Source organism: Lampris incognitus, chromosome 1 (genome assembly GCF_029633865.1).
Source record: "Lampris incognitus isolate fLamInc1 chromosome 1, fLamInc1.hap2, whole genome shotgun sequence".
NCBI lineage: Eukaryota > Metazoa > Chordata > Actinopteri > Lampriformes > Lampridae > Lampris > Lampris incognitus.
The window spans coordinates 151,914,794-151,938,152 of NC_079211.1; the positions used below are offsets into that span (position 1 = coordinate 151,914,794).

Here is a 23,359-nt window from a genome sequence, read left to right on the forward strand (position 1 = left end):
CAGACATGTCCCCCACCAGACATGTCCCCTAGCAGACATGTCCCCCACCAGACATGTCCCCAGCAGAAATGTCCCCCACCAGACATGTCCCCTAGCAGACATGTCCCCCACCAGACATGTCCCCCACCAGACATGTCCCCCACCAGACATGTCCCCCAGCAGACATGTCCCCCACCAGACATGTCCCCAGCAGAAATGTCCCCCACCAGACATGTCCCCTAGCAGACATGTCCCCCACCAGACATGTCCCCCACCAGACGTGTCCCCAGCAGAAATGTCCCCCAGCAGACATGTCCCCCACCAGACATGTCCCCCACCAGGCATCTTCCCAGCATGCACATCTGCTGCCCACTAATTGATCTCTCAATTCCACTGCCACAAAAAGGCTTTGTGCACGTTACTCATTAAATAACTCTGCTTTACTACCAAGTCCTCCTCCTCCTCCTCCTCCTCCTCCAGTAACACACACACACACACACACACACACACACACACACACACACACACACATTACAGTAATCCCTCTCGCTGTGTGGGTTTAATTCCACCACCCCTTCGCAGTGCAGAGTGGGGTACTGCCGAGCTGCAGACGGCTCAGCGCCCCCCCAGTGGACACACGGTCACATCCAAGCGGCCCGCGTTCACACTCGCAACACCGATGCCCAACAACGCCGTCCCGCTGAAAGGAGGAGACACTGCGTGTTTCTGTTCCTCCTCCTGACTCCACCCGCTTGACCTTTCTTGGTTCTGATGCGGCCTGCGTGAGCGGCCCACCGGGTCAAACTGCTCCCTGGCACAAATTCATTCAGGGTTCGTGCAGGTCATGAAAAACATGGAAAAGTCAGGAAATGTGTAACTACAATTTCCAGGTTTGGAAAAGTTATGGAAAGCTGAGTAGAGCAGCACCAACTGGGAAGATTTACTGACCACCTGGAAAAACACCGAGTCACGGCACATGGAACCACGACACAGTGGCTCCGGCGTCCCCATCGTGTGTGTGTGTGTGTGTGTGTGTGTGTGTGTGTGTGTGTGTTTGTGTGTGTGTGTGTGTGTGTGCCTCTGCTGGCTAGCTTTGTGTGACAGCTTGCTAACTTGTCAGCAGTACACTGGATGATGTGCAGCTCCGACCATCAGTGGCTCAAAATGGACAAGTATAAAACATGGCTTGTAGGGCGTCCGGGTAGTGTAGCGGTCTATTTCGTTGACTACCAACACAAGGATCGCCTGTTCAAAACCCCGCATTACCTCCAGCTTGATCGGGCGCCCCTACAGATACAACTGGCCATGCGGGTGGGAAGCCGGATGTGGGTAATGCCCCTTTTCCACTGCATGGTACCGGCTCCACTCAACTCTACTGGCTTTCCTGGTTTTCCAGTGGCAGACGTTAGGGATACCAGGTACCTGGTACTTCTTTTGGTACCACCTCCGTCGAGGTTCCAAGTGAGCTGAGCCGATACTAAAAGGTGACGGGAAAATCAGTCGGTCGGTCGGTCGGCATCATCAGCTATGATGCCGGCTGCCGAAAAACATGCTCAACAACTGTCCACCATGGCGCTGCCCGGTCACATGCTCTGATGGCCTCCGCTCGACCCCCTGCCATCCAGTCTGACCAGACACGAGGATACCACGATAAATACATACATAACATATAAATATCAACATATGTATACTGATTTATGTTTATTTAAATATAAATAAAATCTTTAAAAAAAAACTAGTCAACACGCCCACAAATGACCAGCAGGGCGTCGCCGTGAGGGGGTACTATCTGCAGTGGAAACCACATCCCAAAAAAGTAAAGCGAGTAGAGTCGAACAGAGTAGAGTCGAGTTGAGCCAGTACCATGGAAAAGGGGCATATGCGTCCTGGTCGCTGCACTAGCGCCTCCTCTGGTCGGTCAGGGCGCCTGCTCAGGGGCAGAGGTGGAAAAACCCGGTCCAGAAAGTAAAAACCCTAACTGTGTCTTTACTCCACCCATGTACTGAACCTTCAGGTTGCGCTGACTAGTTTCCCAAATCAGCTGGTTTAATTGATGGATGGAGTAAAGACACGGTTAGGGTTTTTACTTTCTGGACCGGGTTTCTCCACCTCTGTTCAGGGGGGAGGGGGAACTGGGTTCAATAGCGTGACCCTCCCACGCGCTACGTCCCCCTGGTGAAACTCCTCACTGTCAGGTGAAAAGAAGCGGCTGGTGACTCCACATGTATGGGAGGAGACATGTGGTAGTCTGCAGCCTCCCCGGCTCAGCAGAGGGGTGGAGCAGAGACCGGGACGACTCGGGAGAGCGGGGTGATTGGCCGGATACAACTGGGGAGGAAATGCGGGGGAAAACATATGGCTTGTAAAAGTTGTTGAGAGAAGAGTGGGTGAATACTGACTTCTACAACACACACATTGTGGAAACGCACCTTTTCGGGGGCGCCTCTAAAAACGCACCTTTTTGGGGGCGCCTCTAAAAACGCACCTTTTCGGGGGCGCCTCTAAAAACGCACCTTTTTGGGGGCGCCTCTAAAAACGCACCTTTTCGGGGGCGCCTCTAAAAACGCACCTTTTCGGGGGCGCCTCTAAAAACGCACCTTTTCGGGGGCGCCTCTAAAAACGCACCTTTTTGGGGGCGCCTCTAAAAACGCACCTTTTCGGGGGCGCCTCTAAAAACGCACCTTTTTGGGGGCGCCTCTAAAAACGCACCTTTTCGGGGGCGCCTCTAAAAACGCACCTTTTCGGGGGCGCCTCTAAAAACGCACCTTTTCGGGGGCGCCTCTAACAACAGTTTTTTGGTCATGGAAATCAGGCTAGAAGCTTTGAGAAGTCATGGAAACGTCATGGAAAGCCACTGGTGGAAGAGTGTATGAAGTCTGCTGCTGCAAACAAAACCCTATTCAAATTCTGGTTCCTGGATACGGGTCAGGCACATACCTGCTTGATGATGGACTTGAGCCTGGCCATGGCGATGACGGTGACCCACACCGACATGAGGGAGCCGAGGAAGTCGCAGAACTGCAGGACGTCATACTCCATGATGCAGAACACCACGATCCCCGGCTGGTCGCACGCATGGTAAAACTGCCAGGAACGCAGAGGAGGAAAGAAAACTGGGCATTATTTCTAGCTCTGGGCCAGACGGGGAAGCTGCTGAGCAGCGTCACACAAGAAAAACAACAACAATCTCGGGGACTTTTCGGCTGTCATTTGCAGGCTGACTTTGTGCGAGTCGCTTACGGTGGAGAAGAACATGGTGAAGATGTAGACCGAGGCCTCCAGGAGGTAATGGCTGCGGACGGCGATGGCCACCGGCGGGACGAACATCAGGTTGCTGAGACACAGCAGCAGGGTGGAGAGGAGCTGGAAGCCGTAGGAATACGCCTCCGAATTGTCTGTGCACCCCCATCCGTCCCAGCCTAGACAACAGGTGTTAGACACAAGTCACGTGTTCGTCCGGAGAAATGGCTCCACAGAGCCTCGGAAAGCGACATGTACGTTCCTCCGTGAGTCTGAGAGACGGTCTAAGTGTCTTGCCGAGATTAAGCGATGTGATCAACAGATAGAGGCCTGACGTGAGGGGCAGATTCAGATCCAGCCAGCAGGGAGAATTAAACGGACAAAGTGTAATTGGGTCTTCCTTTGAGGGACGATAACGCTGATACTTGTTCAGAACAATTGGAGCAGCTGCACTGGGAGAGATGAGATGAAAATCATCTTTTTCCTTGGTGCCGAGCACACTCGAGGAGGGAAACACCTTTCACTTTTGAAGGCCTTATTAAGGAGGACAAACCTGTGACACGTCCATTTTGCTTCAAAAAGTTCAGACCAGCCAGAGTTTTTTGGGGGGGGATAAAACAGATGAAAAAAACCCTGTTAGATGCTTCATCAGTATAATAGAATTAATCTCCTCCGGACAGCCGCCTATTGAAGGATAATTGAAAAACAGACAACAGCGGTGGCTGGATGATATGACCCCCTGGTGTTAACGCTCTCCTAAATCACATTACCCTCGCCTCGCCGTTTACAGCAAAGCCTTTCAAGTGGCGAATCAAACAAGACGGCGTGCATTAAATATTCCTGTCCAGCGGTGAGTGGAAGGCTGGCCGCTGGAGCCAAGTTGAGGATAACTGCTGAATGTAAAACGCCTGGCCGGGACCAGTCGCCTTCAGCAGCACAGAGGCGCCGCCAGAACAGATCTGGCCGCCCCCGAACCCCGCATACGACAATGCCGAAGAGAAAGTGACTCAGATAAAAACAAGAAGAAAACATCACAGCCAGGATTAAAAAAAAAAGCCTTTAAGGACAGACATGCTTTGTTGATTCTCAAGCGCTCGTCTTTCATAGAAATGAAAGTGCAGTTGGTTTGACGGTCTTATCGGGACAGGTTTATGTAAGGACCCTGAAAACGAGTCACTTCATGATTCAGCGGACTTGGGTCCTTAGTGTGTACCTAAACCACTGGCAAGGGTTTCATGTCATCACTCTCCTCTTCCTGTCTCTCATCCTCCATCACCGTCCTGTCTCTCATCCTCAATCAACGTCCTGTCTCTCATCCTCCATCATCGTCCTGCCTCTCATCCTCCATCAACATCCTGTCTCTCATCCTCCATCAACACCCTGTCTCTCATCCTCCATCACCGTCCTGTCTCTCATCCTCAATCAACGTCCTGTCTCTCATCCTCCATCATCGTCCTGCCTCTCATCCTCCATCAACACCCTGTCTCTCATCCTCCATCAACCTCCTGTCTCTCATCTTCCATCAACGTCCTGTCTCTCATCCTCCATCAACACCCTGTCTCTCATCCTCCACCAACGTCCTGTCTCTCATTCTCCATCAACGTCCTGTCTCTCATCCTCCATCAACGTCCTGTCTCTCATCCTCCATCAACATCCTGTCTCTCATCCTCCATCACCGTCCTGTCTCTCATCCTCCATCAACGTCCTGTCTCTCATCCTCCATCAACACCCTGTCTCTCATCCTCCATCAACATCCTGTCTCTCATCCTCCATCAACGTCCTGTCTCTCATCGTCCATCAACACCCTGTCTCTCATCCTCAATCAACATCCTGTCTCTCATCCTCCATCAACATCCTGTCTCTCATCCTCCATCAATGTCCTGTCTCTCAACGTCCTGCCTCATCCTCCATCAACATCCTGTCTCTCATCCTCCATCAACGTCCTGTCTCTCATCCTCCATCAACGTCCTGTCTCTCATCCTCCATCAACGTCCTGCCTCTCATCCTCCATCAATATCCTGTCTCTCATCCTCCATCAACCCATCAACGTCCTGTCTCTCATCCTCCATCAACGTCCTGTCTCTCATCCTCCATCAACGTCCTGCCTCTCATCCTCCATCAATATCCTGTCTCTCATCCTCCATCAACCCATCAACGTCCTGTCTCTCATCCTCCATCAACGTCCTGCCTCTCATCCTCCATCAACGTCCAGCCTCTCATCCTCCATCAACATCCTGTCTCTCATCCTCCATCAACATCCTGTCTCTCATCCTCCATCAACGTCCTGTCTCTCATCCTCCATCAGCGTCCTGTCTCTCATCCTCCATCAACGTCCTGTCTCTCATCCTCCATCACCGTCCTGTCTCTCATCCTCCATCAACGTCCTGTCTCTCATCCTCCATCAACACCCTGTCTCTCATCCTCCAACAACGTCCTGTCTCTCATCCTCCATCAACGTCCTGTCTCTCATCCTCCATCAACGTCCTGTCTCTCAACGTCCTGCCTCTCATCCTCCATCGACATCCTGTCTCTCATCCTCCATCAATGTCCTGTCTCTCATCCTCCATCAGCGTCCTGCCTCTCATCCTCCATCAATGTCCTACCTCTCATCCTCCATCAACGTCCTATCTCTCATCCTCCATCAACGTCCTGCCTCTCATCCTCCATCAATATCCTGTCTCTCATGCTCCATCAACGTCCTGTCTCTCATCCTCCATCAACATCCTGTCTCTCATCCTCCATCAACATCCTGTCTCTCATCCTCCATCAACATCCTGTCTCTCATGCTCCATCAACGTCCTGTCTCTGATTCTCCATCAACATCCTGTCTCTCATCCTCCATCAACGTCCTGTCTCTCATCCTCCATCAACATCCTGTCTCTCATGCTCCATCAACGTCCTGTCTCTCATCCTCCATCAACATCCTGTCTCTAATCCTCCATGAACGTCCTGTCTCTCATCCTCCATCAACGTCCTGTCTCTCAACCTCCATCAGTGTCCTGTCTCTCATCCTCCATCAACATTCTGTCTCTTATCCTTCATCAACTTCCTATCTCTCATCCTCCATCAATGTCTTGTCTCTCAACCTCCATCAACTTCCTATCTGTCTATCAACCTCCCAGAAAACAACATTTACCACCAAATGAATCACAACTGCAATATGATCCTTTTTTTTTCTCCCCAATTCTACTCGGCCAATCACCTCACTCTCTGAGCTGTCCTGGTCGCTGCTCCACCACCTCTGCTGATCCAGGGAGGGCTGCAGACTACCCAAGCTTCCTCCCATACATGTGGAGTCACCAGCCGCTTCTTTTCACCTGACAGTGGGGAGTTTCACCAGGGCGACGTAGTTTGTGGGAGGATCAAGCTATTCCCCCCAGTTCCCCCTCCCCCCTGAACAGGCGCCCCGACCAACCAGGAAGTGCTAGTGCAGCGACTAGGACACATACCCACATCCAGCTTCCCACCCACAGACACGGCCAATTGCGTCTGTAGGGATGCCTGACCAAGCCAGAGGTAACACAGGGATTTGAACTGGCGATCCCCATGTTGGCAGCCAACAGAATTGACCGCCATGCTACCCAGACGTCCCTGAAATATGATCTTTTTGATTTAAAAAAAACTTACTAATTAAAATTGCTAATTACTGCTAGGCTGATGATATGCCACTTTAAATGACCAACGCTGAAGGAAACGCAGAAACTCAGCTAAGTTAGCCAAACTGTAAGAACACACCGCTGACATGACATGTCCATGTCCCAACAGCTGTCTTATAAGTGCATTAGCTTTAAATACAAAAACAGGAATAGTACAACTTGACCCCCATAATATCCTAAACCTGATTTAGAATGAGCTGGCAGGCCTCGGTTAATACTGTATCAAGCCAGATGAACTATTTTTCTCAGCAGCACAGGATCCATTTCTGATGCTGACCTTACTGCTGATTGTTCATGTCTGCTCCAGCTGAGAACCATTTCCACAACCCGACAGATTTTATCGTTCATCAATTTGGAAAAGGACTTTTACCCTTTCCTCTCATCTACTGAGATTCTCTTTATTCCTGCCTAAATCAAAAATCTCTCCACCCCCTCCAACTCATACATAATGCAGCAACTAAGATATGATCATATATATATATATATATATATATATATATATATATATACACTACCGTTCAAAAGTTTGGGATCACCCAAACAATTTTGTGTTTTCCATGAAAAGTCACACTTATTCACCACCATATGTTGTGAAATGAATAGAAAATAGAGTCAAGACATTGACAAGGTTAGAAATAATGATTTGTATTTGAAATAAGATTTTTTTTACATCAAACTTTGCTTTCGTCAAAGAATCCTCCATTTGCAGCAATTACAGCATTGCAGACCTTTGGCATTCTAGCTGTTAATTTGTTGAGGTAATCTGGAGAAATTGCACCCCACGCTTCCAGAAGCAGCTCCCACAAGTTGGATTGGTTGGATGGGCACTTCTTTGAGCAGATTGAGTTTCTGGAGCATCACATTTGTGGGGTCAATTAAACGCTCAAAATGGCCAGAAAAAGAGAACTTTCATCTGAAACTCGACAGTCTATTCTTGTTCTTAGAAATGAAGGCTATTCCATGCGAGAAATTGCTAAGAAATTGAAGATTTCCTACACCGGTGTGTACTACTCCCTTCAGAGTACAGCACAAACTGGCTCTAACCAGAGTAGAAAAAGAAGTGGGAGGCCGCGTTGCACAACTGAGCAAGAAGATAAGTACATTAGAGTCTCTAGTTTGAGAAACAGACGCCTCACAGGTCCCCAACTGGCATCTTCATTAAATAGTACCTGTTAGAGCCTGTTTGTGCTGTCCTCTGAAGGGAGTAGTACACACCGGTGTAGGAAATCTTCAATTTCTTAGCAATTTCTCGCATGGAATAGCCTTCATTTCTAAGAACAAGAATAGACTGTCGAGTTTCAGATGAAAGTTCTCTTTTTCTGGCCATTTTGAGCGTTTAATTGACCCCACAAATGTGATGCTCCAGAAACTCAATCTGCTCAAAGAAGTGCCCATCCAACCAATCCAACTTGTGGGAGCTGCTTCTGGAAGCGTGGGGTGCAATTTCTCCAGATTACCTCAACAAATTAACAGCTAGAATGCCAAAGGTCTGCAATGCTGTAATTGCTGCAAATGGAGGATTCTTTGACGAAAGCAAAGTTTGATGTAAAAAAAATCTTATTTCAAATACAAATCATTATTTCTAACCTTGTCAATGTCTTGACTCTATTTTCTATTCATTTCACAACATATGGTGGTGAATAAGTGTGACTTTTCATGGAAAACACAAAATTGTTTGGGTGATCCCAAACTTTTGAACGGTAGTGTATATATATACACACACACACACACACACACACACACACATATATATATAAACACATATATATATATACATATATATCTACACGGATACAGGAAGGAAGATTTTAATACATTGCAGTACAGGCCTGTTTCATGTGTCCGAGACACATGAAACAGGCCTGTACTGCAATGTATTAAATTCTTTCTTGCTGTATCCGTGTTGATATTCCGCTCCTCACAACACCATGGACTGTTTCGGAAAAAAACGCTATCTATCTGTCTATATATACATACATATATACACACACACACACACATATATATATATATAGTGGGTTTTTTTTATGGAAACCGTCAGTGATGTTGATAAACAACTAATGAGCAGCGGAATATCAACACGGAATTTTTTTTCTTTGTTGAATCACATTAGCAGCTGATGAGTGTGCGACGCACAAAACAAGCTTGTACTGCTATGTATTACAAGTTCTTTTCCTACATTGATACTGATACATATTATATACAGTGCATCCAGAAAGTATTCACACCCCTTCACTTTCCCCACATGTTGTTATGGTACAGCTTTACTCCAAAATGGATTAAATTCCTTTTTTTTCTCTCATCAATCTACACACAATACCCCATAATGACAAAGTGAAAAAGGTTTTGTAGAAATTTTTGCAAATTTATTAAAAATAAAAAACTGAAATATTGCATGTACATAAGTATTCACACCCTTTACTCAGTACTTGGTTGAGGCACCCTTGGCAGCGATTACAGCCTCAAGTCTTCTTGGGTATGAAGCTACAAGCTTGGCACACCTATATTTGGGGTATTTCTCCCATTCTTCTCTGCAGATCCTCTCCAGCTCTGTAAGGTTAGATGGGGAGCATCGCTGCACAGCTATTTTCAGGTCTTTCCAGAGATGTTCAATGGGGTTCAAGTCTGGACTCTGGCTGGGCCACTCAAGGACATTCACAGACTTGTCCCGAAGCCACTCCTTCGTTGTCTTGGCTGTGTGCTTAGGGTCGTTGTCGTGTTGAAAGGTAAACCTTCGCCCCAGTCTGAGGTCCTGAGCGCTCTGGAGCAGGTTTTCATCAAGGATCTCTCTGTACTTTGCTCCATCCATCTTTCCCTCGATCCTGACTAGTCTCCCAGTTCCTGCCGCTGAAGAACATCCCCACAGCATGATGCTGCCACCACCATGCTTCACTGTAGGGATGGTATTAGCAAGGTGGTGAGAGGTGCCTGGTTTCCTCCAGACGTGACGTTTGGCATTCAGGCCAAAGAGTTCAATCTTGGTTTCATCAGACCAGAGAATCTTGTTTCTCATGGTCCGAGAGTCCTTTAGGTGCTTTCTGGCGAACTCCAAGCGGGCTATCATGTGCCTTTTACTGAGCAGAGGCTTCCGTCTGGCCACTCTACCATAAAGGCCTGATTGGTGGAGTGCTGCAGAGATGGTTGTCCTTCTGGAAGGTTCTCCCATCTCCACAGAGGAACGTTGGAGCTCTGTCAGAGTGACCATCGGGTTCTTGGTCACCTCCCTGACCAAGGCCCTTCTCCCCCGATTGCTCAGTTTGGCTGGGTGGCCAGCTCTAGGAAGAGTCCTGGTGGATCCAAACTTCTTCCATTTACGAATGATGGAGACCACTGTGCTCTTCGGGACCTTCAAAGCTGTGGAAATGTTTTGTACCCTTCCCCAGATCTGTGCCTTGATACAATCCTGTCTCGGAGGTCCACAGACAATTCCTTTGACTTCATGGCTTGGTTTCTGCTCTGACATGCACTGTCAACAGTGGGACCTTACATAGACAGGTGTGTGCCTTTCCAAATCATGTCCCATCCATTGAATTTACTCCAGGTGGACTCAAGTCAAGGTGTAGAAACATCTCAAGGATGATCAGTGGAAACAGGATGAACCTGAGCTCAATTTTGAGTGTCATAGCAAAGGGAGTGAATACTTATGTACATGCAATAGTTCAGTTTTTTATTTTTAATAAATTTGCAAAAATTTCTACAAAACTTTTTCCACTTTGTCATTATGGGGTATTGTGTGTAGATTGATGAGAAAAAAAAGGAATTTAATCCATTTTGGATAAGGCTGTAACAGAACAAAATGTGGGGAAAGTGAAGGGGTGTGAATACTTTCCGGATGCACTGTATATACAGTACATATATATATATATATATACACACACACACACATATATGTATATATTACATTACATTACATTACAGTCATTTAGCCGACGCTTTTATCCAAAGCGACTTACAATAAGTGTATTTAACGTAGTCCGGCCATAGTCGGATCTGACGAGACCGGGCCACGAACCCGTCCCCAGTGGGCAGCTGCATCGACACAAAGCCTAAGCTTAGACCGCTACACCACCATGGAGTAAAAAAAAAAAAAACCCCAAAAAACTAGCTCTTTCAACACAAGCAATTTGATAAAACAACTGACGAACCAACACGACGCCTGTCGCTCATCCTCCACCAACATCCTGTCTTTTCAAAGTAATTGTAAGAAGTGTAATGGCATTATTAAGTACTCATATCGGTACTCGGTATCAGCAAGTACTCAAATGTAAGTACTTGTACTTGGTCTGAAAAAAAGTGGTGTGTATATATATATATATATATATATATATACACTATATATATATATAAAATCCCAAGTCCAAATGGGAGACACCATCAAAGGTGGTTGAGAATGGCAGAGCGAACATCCTGTGGGACTTCAAGTTCCAGACTGACGAGCAGGTGCTGGCTCACCAACCAGACTCTGTGGTGGTCCACAAGGAACAGAAGACAGCAGTCGTAATCCATGTAGAAATCCTGAGCGACGGCAACATCAGGAAGAAAGAGCATGAGAAGCTAGAGAAACACAAAAGGCAGGGTCCGTGGTGGTGTAGCGGTCTAAGCATCGGCTTGGTGTCGATGCAGTTGCCCACTGGGGACCGGGATTCGCGCCCCGGTCTTGTCAGATCCGACCATGGCCGGACTCGATGAAGCAGCAATAATTGGCAGCGTTGTCTTCGGGAGGGGGCGGAGTCGGCTTGTGTTCGTCACATGAATGCGTCTGTGTGTGTGGGGAAAAAGCAGTGGTTCGAGGGTGGGTGTTTGAATTAAAATAGGGATCGATTGGCCACTAAATTGGGGGAAAAAGGGAAAAATCAGAAATAAATTTGAAAAAAAACCAAACAAACAAAAAAACACAAAGGGCTGAGGGAAGAACTAGACCAGATGGAAAGTGAAATCCACAGTAGTCCCGGTGGCAACACAGGCATTCCACAAGTAGAGACACACATTGCTGTGTGCTTGACTGACATCTCAGAGTGGATGGCGACACACCACCTGAAGCTCAGTCTGGACAAGACAGAGCTGATGTTCCTCCCGGGGAAAGGTTGCCTGCACCGAGACCTGGCCATCACCATGACAACACCGTGGTGACGCCGACTCAGACTGTGAGGAATCTGGGTGTGATCCTGGATGACCAACTGTCGTTTGCTGAAAACGTTACATCAGTTGCTCGCTCCTGCAGATTTCTCCTCTATAACATCAGGAGGATTCACCCATTCCTCACCGACGAGACGGCACAGCTGCTCATCCAGGCTCTGGTCACCTCCCGGTTGGACTACAGCAACTCCCTCCTTGCTGGCCCCCCGGCGTCGGCCATCAGACCTCTGGAGCTTGTTCAGAAAGCTGCAGCTCGTCTGGTGTTCAACCACCCTAAGTTCTCCCACACACCTCCCCTTCTTATGTCCCTACACTGGCTCCCAGGAGCTGCTCCCATCCAGTTTAAGACTCTGGTGCTGGTCTACAGGGCAGTGAAAGGAACAGCTCCTTCCTATCTCCAGGCCACGGTCAAGCCCTACACCCCCGCCCCACCACTTCGCTCTGCTGCCTCGGGACCCCTGGTTGCCCTGTTGCTCAGAGGCCCCTGCTGCCGATTGACCCGGTCCCGGTTCTGTTCTGTCCTGGTCCCACAGTGATGGAATGAACTCCCCACTGATGTCAGGACAGCGGGGTCGCTGCCCATCTTTCAGCGCAGGTTGAAAACTCACCTCTTCAAGAACTACTACCCTGTTACTTGTTCTTACCACTTATTGTATTCACTCATTTAAAAAAAAACCTCTTTCTTGCTCTTTTACTTTAGCACTGGTTTTGCTCTTAGATGCTTGTTTAGATGCACTTATGACCTCTGATGACTAGTAGTTCTCCTGACTTCCTACAGTAAATGATGCACCGGTTGTAAGTCACTTTGGATAAAAGCGTCGGCTAAATGACTGTCGTGTAATGTCATGTCATGTCATGTCATGTAATAGGAGCACGAGGGGCTGTGACTCCCAAACTGGGAGAGCGGCTCCAGCAGATTCCAGGAACAACATCTGAGGTCTCTGTCCAGAAGAGTGCGGTCCTAGGAACAGCTAAGATACTGCACAGAACCATATTGATATACACTACCGTTCAAAAGTTTGGGATCACCCAAACAATTTTGTGTTTTCCATGAAAAGTCACACTTATTCACCACCATATGTTGTGAAATGAATAGAAAATAGAGTCAAGACATTGACAAGGTTAGAAATAATGATTTGTATTTGAAATACGATTTTTTTTACATCAAACTTTGCTTTCGTCAAAGAATCCTCCATTTGCAGCAATTACAGCATTGCAGACCTTTGGCATTCTAGCTGTTAATTTGTTGAGGTAATCTGGAGAAATTGCACCCCACGCTTCCAGAAGCAGCTCCCACAAGTTGGATTGGTTGGATGGGCACTTCTTTGAGCAGATTGAGTTTCTGGAGCATCACATTTGTGGGGTCAATTAAACGCTCAAAATGGCCAGAAAAAGAGAACTTTCATCTGAAACTCGACAGTCTATTCTTGTTCTTAGAAATGAAGGCTATTCCATGCGAGAAATTGCTAAGAAATTGAAGATTTCCTACACCGGTGTGTACTACTCCCTTCAGAGGACAGCACAAACAGGCTCTAACAGGTACTATTTAATGAAGATGCCAGTTGGGGACCTGTGAGGCGTCTGTTTCTCAAACTAGAGACTCTAATGTACTTATCTTCTTGCTCAGTTGTGCAACGCGGCCTCCCACTTCTTTTTCTACTCTGGTTAGAGCCTGTTTGTGCTGTCCTCTGAAGGGAGTAGTACACACCGGTGTAGGAAATCTTCAATTTCTTAGCAATTTCTCGCATGGAATAGCCTTCATTTCTAAGAACAAGAATAGACTGTCGAGTTTCAGATGAAAGTTCTCTTTTTCTGGCCATTTTGAGCGTTTAATTGACCCCACAAATGTGATGCTCCAGAAACTCAATCTGTTCAAAGAAGTGCCCATCCAACCAATCCAACTTGTGGGAGCTGCTTCTGGAAGCGTGGGGTGCAATTTCTCCAGATTACCTCAACAAATTAACAGCTAGAATGCCAAAGGTCTGCAATGCTGTAATTGCTGCAAATGGAGGATTCTTTGACGAAAGCAAAGTTTGATGTAAAAAAAATCTTATTTCAAATACAAATCATTATTTCTAACCTTGTCAATGTCTTGACTCTATTTTCTATTCATTTCACAACATATGGTGGTGAATAAGTGTGACTTTTCATGGAAAACACAAAATTGTTTGGGTGATCCCAAACTTTTGAACGGTAGTGTATATCATTGTACTATTTGCTTACATATAAAAAATACCATGTTTAAGAACCCGTCACATTGACGTGTTTGGTAATGTAAAGTATAATACCAAACCAAAACCAGTTTTAAAATACTCCCTCAAATATTTCATACTTTATTTTGTGAGAACTTTTAGGTAACAGGTTCTCTTTTTTTTTTTTTGGAATTTCCTCCCTTTTCTTCCCAACTGTACTTGGCCAATTACCCCACTCCTCCGAGCCGTCCCGGTCTCTGCTCCACCCCCTCTGCTGACCCGGGGAGGGCTGCAGACTACCACATGTCTCCTCCCATACATGTGGAGTCACCAGCCGCTTCTTCTCACCTGACAGTGAGGAGTTTCACCAGGGGGACGTAGCACGTGGGAGGATCACGCTATTCCCCCCTCTCCCCCGAACAGGCGTCCCGACCAACCAGAGGAGGCGCTAGTGCAGCAACCAAGACACATACCCACATCCGGCTTCACACGCGCAGACACGGCCAATTGTGTCTGTAGGGACGCCCGACTAAGCCGGAGGTAACACGGGGATTCGAACCGGTGATCCCCGTGTTGGTCGGCAACGGAAAAGACCGCTACACTACCCAGACGCCCCCGGTAACAGAGTCTCTTTATCATTCATTTACATAAAACTGTGTATCAGGATAGAATCCAAAGTTCACCTCAATAAAACACCATGGAAACGATATATGGAGTCAATATCAACAGTGAGTTATTGCCATTATCCTAATCCTGCCAACACTTCACCGTCTACCCGCTAGTCTCTGGACCGAGTGCAAGACTGCTGAGTGCTTCTACAGAACACAGCCTTGTCCCCGGGTTCCAGCTCTCACCTCTTAATCCTTTGTGGACCCGAGTTAAGCCTCAGCTCACCTGAGATGGAAGAGAAATGGGTTTTATCCATCATCAGTACAGCTCCTCATTAAAGTACCTCCCTCCCCTACAGGACTCAGGCCGTCAGGATAAATTTTTTCTCTCACATAACTTCTACAGACGTGGTTTTATTAGTGTGAGTGCTGGGGGCATCCACACTATTGCTCTGCAGTCCTTTATTTATTTATTTATTTATTTTTCATCCGCCCATTTCTTGACACTTTGTAGCTCCTTCATTCTTTTAGCTACTGAAACCATTCAACTATCAAAATGTTCAACTCAAGGACATCAGTGCTCCCCTTTCAGATTTTTCATACCTTTTGAACTTTTTGAAATATTCAACTTTTTTCAGCCATTTTTTGAATAGGAGTCAATGGGGGACTTTTGCAACCTCTCCACCTCTTTTACTCATTCATACTTTTAGCCACTGAAACCATTCAGGTATCAAAATGTCCATCTCTTTAAGCCCATTAAGGCTCACATTTCGGTTTTTTGAAATCTTTTATACTTTTAGACATATTAAGCTTTTTCTACTTTTTCAAAACAATGGAAGTCTATGGGGAAAGGTTGAAACCCTCATCACCTTTGAACTGTATCTCCTCCTTCATTTTTTTGAGCTAGAAACCCCATTTAAAGCTTAAACAGTTCGGCTCTTTCAGAATCCTATTCAGCTTTTAAAAATATTTTATAGTTTTTGAACAATTCAGCTCTAAAGTTTAGCAATTCTGCCATACACTTTGCCTGTTAGAATGTTCAGTCCTATTGTGACATCACATATCAATTTGTAGGTAGGCTACAGTCACAATTTCTCTAGCGTAATGAGACCATCCTTCCCTCTGACCTGAATTATTTCCAGAACTTGTCAATTTACAATATTCATCTACAGTTCTATTTTGGAAATTAATTTCCCTATGATTATACTTTTTTAATTTCACAAAATTCAACTTTTTACCTCGTACAAAGTGATGTAATATGTTGTTTTGTTTTGTAAATTTGCAGTGAAAATAGTAGGCTATTTAACATGAGATATATGTGGGACCATTCTTGAAGGGGACATTGATGTCCCGTGACAAATAAAGACCATTTCTTCTGATGTACTGTAGCTCTTTTTTCTTCTTTTAGAAGAACAATGGTCAGATCAGGTTTTGCGGTTCAATGACCTAGGCCTACTTGGGGGGGACTCTTTTACCAGCAGGGGGGGGGGTCACATATTTCAGACTATCAAACCTTTTCCATACATAGACCATTGCTGCAAATGCTTGCAAGCTTTGTTCCAGCCTTGTTGTGTGTGTTTGTAATGGGACTGGGAGCACTTTGAAATCTTTGCACCACTTCCACTTTTTCATACTTTAAACTAAAGAAACCATTCAACCATCAAACTATTCATGTATTTAGCACATTATGGCACATTTTTCAGTTTTTTATACCTTTAAAACTTTTAAAATATTCAGCCATTTCCCATTTCAGTTTCCAGGTATTTCAGGTAGGCTAGTGACTTTCTGACTTTTCCTATTTATCCATTTTCAGCAATGCTTTCACCATTTCTTTCAGCAGCTCAGCATTCGCAATCCTGTTCTGTGGAAAAGCATTTTTCTAGTTTAACTTGGTTCCCTTCCCCTTATGCTGTGTTACCGGTCCAACATTCACCCACCACCACCACCACTAATCAAGGAAAACCCTTGAGACTTGGTCTGCGTTTCCTCTGTCACTGAGTCCATGTCTGGCCCTTCTCTCTTCTGCTCGTCTTGATTGTGAACCACTTCCTTACCTGTACTAATCATAACCTAACATAATACTACCTGTATTAATCATAGCCTAACATATTATTACCTGTACTAATCATAGCCTAACATAATACTACCTGTATTAATCATAGCGTAACATATTATTACCTGTATTAATCATAGCCTAACATAATATTACCTGTATTAATCATAACCTAACATATTATTACCTGTACTAATCATAACCTAACATAATACTACCTGTATTAATCATAGCCTAACATATTATTACCTGTACTAATCATAGCCTAACATAATACTACCTGTATTAATCATAGCGTAACATATTATTACCTGTACTAATCATAGCCTAACATAATATTACCTGTACTAATCATAGCCTAACATATTATTACCTGTACTAATCATAACCTAACATAATACTACCTGTATTAATCATAACGTAACATATTATTACCTGTACTAATCATAACCTAACATATTATTACCTGTACTAATCATAACCTAACATATTATTACCTGAGTTAATCATAGCCTAACATATTATTACCTGTACTAATCATAACCTAACATATTATTACCTGTACTAATCATAACCTAACATATTATTACCTGTGTTAATCATAACCTAACATATTATTACCTGTACTAATCATAACCTAACATATTACTACCTGTACTAATCATAGCCTAACATATTATTACCTGTACTAATCATAAGCTAACATAATATTACCTGTATTAATCATAACGTAACATATTATTACCTGTACTAATCATAACCTAACATATTATTACCTGTGTTAATCATAGCCTAACATATTATTACCTGAGTTAATCATAGCCTAACATATTATATTACCTGTACTAATCATAACCTAACATATTATTACCTGTACTAATCATAACCTAACATATTATTACCTGTACTAATCATAACCTAACATAATATTACCTGTATTAATCATAACCTAACATATTATTACCTGTACTAATCATAACCTGACATATTTATTACCTGTACTAATCATAGCCTAACATAATATTACCTGTACTAATCATAGCCTAACATAATATTACCTGTACTAATCATAGCCTAACATATTATTACCTGTACTAATCATAACCTAACATATTACTACCTGTATTAATCATAACCTAACATATTATTACCTGTACTAATCATAACCTATATTACCTGTACTAATCATAGCCTAACATATTATTACCTGTACTAATCATAACCTAACATATTACTACCTGTATTAATCATAGTCCAACATATTATTACCTGTACTAATCATAACCTAACATATTATTACCTGTACTAATCATAACCTAACATAATATTACCTGTATTAATCATAACCTAACATATTATTACCTGTACTAATCATAACCTAACATATTTATTACCTGTATTAATCATAACCTAACATATTATTACCTGTATTAATCATAACCTAACATATTATTACCTGTATTAATCATAACCTAACATATTATTACCTGTATTAATCATAGCCTAACATATTATTACCTGTATTAATCATAACCTAACATATTATTACTTGTACTAATCATAACCTAACATAATATTACCTGTATTAATCATAGCCTAACATATTATTACCTGTACTAATCATAACCTAACATATTTATTACCTGTATTAATCATAACCTAACATATTATTACCTGTACTAATCATAACCTAACATAATATTACCTGTATTAATCATAACCTAACATATTATTACCTGTACTAATCATAACCTAACATATTTATTACCTGTATTAATCATAACCTAACATATTATTACCTGTATTAATCATAACCTAACATATTATTACCTGTATTAATCATAACCTAACATATTATTACCTGTATTAATCATAGCCTAACATATTATTACCTGTATTAATCATAACCTAACATATTATTACCTGTACTAATCATAACCTAACATAATATTACCTGTATTAATCATAGCCTAACATATTATTACCTGTACTAATCATAACCTAACATATTTATTACCTGTATTAATCATAACCTAACATATTATTACCTGTATTAATCATAGCCTAACATATTATTACCTGTATTAATCATAACCTAACATATTACTACCTGTATTAATCATAACCTAACATATTACTACCTGTACTAATCATAACCTAACATATTATTACCTGTGTTAATCATAACCTAACATATTACTACCTGTATTAATCATAGCCTAACATATTATTACCTGTACTAATCATAACCTAACATATTATTACCTGTACTAATCATAACCTAACATATTTATTACCTGTATTAATCATAACCTAACATATTATTACCTGTATTAATCATAACCTAACATATTACTACCTGTATTAATCATAGCATAACATTTTATTGTAAGGCGTTCCACCCAGTAGGCCTGCCACAGGATTTGGCTTATCTATATAGATTTTTTTGGGGGGGGGGGATTCCCCCTTTTTCTCCCCAATTGTACCCGTCCAATTACCCCACTCTCCTGAGCCGTCCCGGTCTCTGCTCCACCCCCTCTGCTGACCCGGGGAGGGCTGCAGACTACCACATGCCTCCTCCCATACATGTGGAGTCGCCAGCCGCTTCTTTTCACCTGACAGTGAGGAGTTTCACCATGGGGACGTAGCGCATGGGAGGATCACACTATTTCTCCAGTCCCCCCCCCCCCCCCCGAACAGGCGCCCCGACCAACCAGAGAAGGCGCTAGTGCAGCGACCAGGACACATACCCACATCCGGCTTCCCACCCACAGACACAGCCAATTGTGTCTGTAGGGACGCCCGACCAAGCAGGAGGTAACACGGGGATTCGAACCGCCGATCCCCGTGTTGCTAGGCAATGGAATAGACCGCCACGCCACCTGGATGCGGCTTGTCTATATTTGAGTAATAGACAATTCTAAGTCATTCGCTGAGAAACGGATGAAGGCTAAAATCATCTGCTGACCGCAGTATCAGGGAACATTTAACTGGCTCAATGGGAACACAACAGAACAACGTGAATTCGGACGTCTCTGCTGCACACAGACAAAACCATCTATACTACGTCAGCGGTTCCCACGTACATAACCAGTGAGACAAAACCATCTATACTACGTCAGCGGTTCCCACATACATAACCAGTTAGACAAAACCATCTATACTACATCAGCGGTTCCCACGTACATAACCAGTGAGACAAAACCATCTATACTACGTCAGCGGTTCCCACGTACATAACCAGTGAGACAAAACCATCTATACTACGTCAGCGGTTCCCAAGTACGTACCAGTGAGACAAAACCATCTATACTACGTCAGCGGTTCCCAAGTACGTACCAGTGAGAGCTTCAGATATGGAAGTGTTCATTCCAACAAGACACCAAGGAAGCAGGAAGAAGAATTTGTGAGTTCAGATGGTGTTTGGCAGTAATAAAAGCAACACTGGCATGGCTCTCGGTGGCATCTGCTGGAGACCGTGTAAAGGGATTTGAAGAGTGGAAGCCAAAACCAACAACCAAACAGCTTTAAAAGAGTATAACTTTCTAACTTGGTTTTTTAACCATCTTACCAACTGGTCCCCACTTCCATTTCAACCCAGTCCATAGAAACTGTACAGACAGTGCTTTAATCACATGCATGTCCAGCTCTGGTCAGTCACACAGCACCACAGGTCACACAGGCTGGTCAGTCACACAGCACCAAAGGTCACACAGGCTGGTCAGTCACACAGCACCAAAGGTCACACAGGGCGGTCAGTCACACAGCACCAGAGGTCACACAGGGCCGGTCAGTCACACAGCACCAGAGGTCACACAGGGCGGTCAGTCACACAGCACCAGAAGTCACACAGGGCCGGTCAGTCACACAGCACCAGAAGTCACACAGGGCCGGTCAGTCACACAGCACCAGAAGTCACACAGGGCCGGTCAGTCACACAGCACCAGAGGTCACACAGGGCGGTCAGTCACACAGCACCAGAGGTCACACAGGGCCGGTCAGTCACACAGCACCAGAGGTCACACAGGGCCGGTCAGTCACACAGCACCACAGGTCACACAGGGCGGTCAATCACACAGCACCAGAGGTCACACAGGGCGGTCAGTCACACAGCACCAGAGGTCACACAGGGCCCGTCAGTCACACAGCACCAGATGTCACACAGGGCCGGTCAGTCACACAGCACCAGAGGTCACACAGGGCCGGTCAGTCACACAGCACCAGAGGTCACACAGGGCGGTCAGTCACACAGCACCAGAGGTCACACAGGGCGGTCAGTCACACAGCACCAGAGGTCACACAGGGCGGTCAGTCACACAGCACCACAGGTCACACAGGGCTGGGCCAGAACTCAGAATGATCTTCCTTCAGTGGTATTCTACTGGGATGAAATGTGAATACTGTCATATGGCGATTCACAATTTGGTTGTCAAAATTCATGATAAGAATCAGGGCGTCCAGGTGGCGTAGCGGCCTGTTCCGTTGCCTACCAACACAGGGATCGCCGATTCGAATCCCCGTGTTACCTCTGGCTTGGCTGAGCGTCCCTTCAGACACAATTGGCCGTGTCTGTGGGTGGGAAGCCAGATGTGGGTATGTAACCTGCTCGCTGCAGTAGCGCCTCCTCTGGTCGGTAGTGGTGCCTGCTCAGTCGGGAGGGGGAACTGGGGGGAATAGCGTGAGCCTCCCACGCGCTACTCCCCCCTGGTGAAACTCCTCACTGTCAGGTGAAAAGAGGCAGCTGGTGACTCCACATGTATGGGAGGAGACATGTGGTAGTCTGCAGTCCTCCCCGGATCAGCAGAGGGGGTGGAGCAGAGACCGGGACGGCTCAGAAGAGTGGGGTAATTGGCCAAGTACAACTGGGGAGAAAAAGGGGGGGGGGGTCAACAACAAAAAAACTTTGCCTATTCATCCATCGATGGGTCCATACGCTGTATGTTTCTGGCACACCGGCTCATGTCAGCCCGTCTTTCGGAACCATTTGGCGCCACCAACCTGCCAGTCTAATCCTACAAGTCTCGTCTCCCTGTGGGTTCAGATCATTAACTGCTGCTGTATGCTGCTTTATTATGAGTAGTAGGGGTGTATTCATTCCCAAGGTGTTTGGGCCTGCTGACACATTTGTACAACACCAAATCAACAAACCAAGAGAGGGCAGGCTTCTCAGGTGCACGTTGACCGCCTGGAAACACACCGACACATTTTCTAAACAACAACATTATTTCAACTTTTTGTGTTTTGTTCACCTGCTTTGCATTCACACGCAGCGTAGAGATAGTTGTTGGTGCGCAGCAGCTTGCACTGTCCGTATGTCCCACAGTCGTTGATGCAGGGAGTCAGGTAGGACCGCAGGTACACTTCAGCCGTGACGTTGGTGCAGGGCTCGAACCTAATGAGAGCCACAGACAGGCCAAGGGTTAGACGGGGACAGCGGTAATGACCTTCAGAGCTGTGTCACATGGGCCCTCTGTGATGCTCGGGCTTGTCACAGCCAACACTTACGCCTGCTGCTCTCCGTGTCTACTCCCAACTTCTAATGTGATGGACTCTACCTTCTCACCACACCTTCCATTTATCAGCTGCTTCTGCCCCCCCCCCCGAACCTCTGACAATACAGCGGGTCTACGCAGGTCTGCAGCTTTTCAGCTGCACGTTCATCCTGCTAACTACGTCCACAATAGAGGGCCAAACACTGAGGACAGCAGGAAACAATAGAGGGCCAAACACTGAGGACAGCAGAAAACAAGAGGGCCAAACACTGAGGACAGCAGAAAACAATAGAGGGCCAAACACTGAGGACAGCAGAAAACAAGAGGGCCAAACACCAAGGACAGCAGGAAACAAGAGGGCCAAACACTGAGGACAGCAGAAAACAATAGAGGGCCAAACACTGAGGACAGCAGAAAACAATAGAGGGCCAAACACTGAGGACAGCAGAAAACAATAGAGGGCCAAACACTGAGGACAGCAGAAAACAAGAGGGCCAAACACTGAGGACAGCAGAAAACAATAGAGGGCCAAACACTGAGGACAGCAGAAAACAATAGAGGGCCAAACACTGAGGACTGCAGGAAACAATAGAGGGCAAAACACTGAGGACTGCAGAAAACAATAGAGGGCCAAACACTGAGGACAGCAGGAAACAATAGAGGGCCAAACACCAAGGACAGCAGGAAACAAGAGGGCCAAACACTGAGGACAGCAGAAAACAATAGAGGGCCAAACACTGAGGACAGCAGAAAACAATAGAGGGCCAAACACTGAGGACAGCAGAAAACAATAGAGGGCCAAACACTGAGGACAGCAGAAAACAATAGAGGGCCAAACACTGAGGACAGCAGAAAACAATAGAGGGCCAAACACTGAGGACAGCAGAAAACAATAGAGGGCCAAACACCGAGGACAGCAGGAAACAGGAGGGCCAAACACTGAGGACAGCAGAAAACAAGAGGGCCAAACACCGAGGACAGCAGGAAACAATAGAGGGCCAAA

The 23,359-nt window shown here is 45.4% G+C and overlaps 1 protein-coding gene across 1 annotated transcript in view; it reads right to left on the reverse strand.

Annotated features, from left to right (window-relative positions):
* The window catches only part of tmem8b (transmembrane protein 8B), a 99,962-nt gene that overhangs the window by 33,687 nt on the left and 42,916 nt on the right, over positions 1–23,359 (reverse strand). Inside the window, exons 9-11 of the mRNA XM_056280404.1 lie at positions 22,114–22,256; positions 3,220–3,398; positions 2,917–3,063 (exon numbers count right to left, since the gene is read on the reverse strand). Coding sequence (XP_056136379.1) covers positions 2,917–3,063; positions 3,220–3,398; positions 22,114–22,256 — 469 coding nt within the window. The remainder of the gene's footprint in view (positions 1–2,916; positions 3,064–3,219; positions 3,399–22,113; positions 22,257–23,359) is intronic.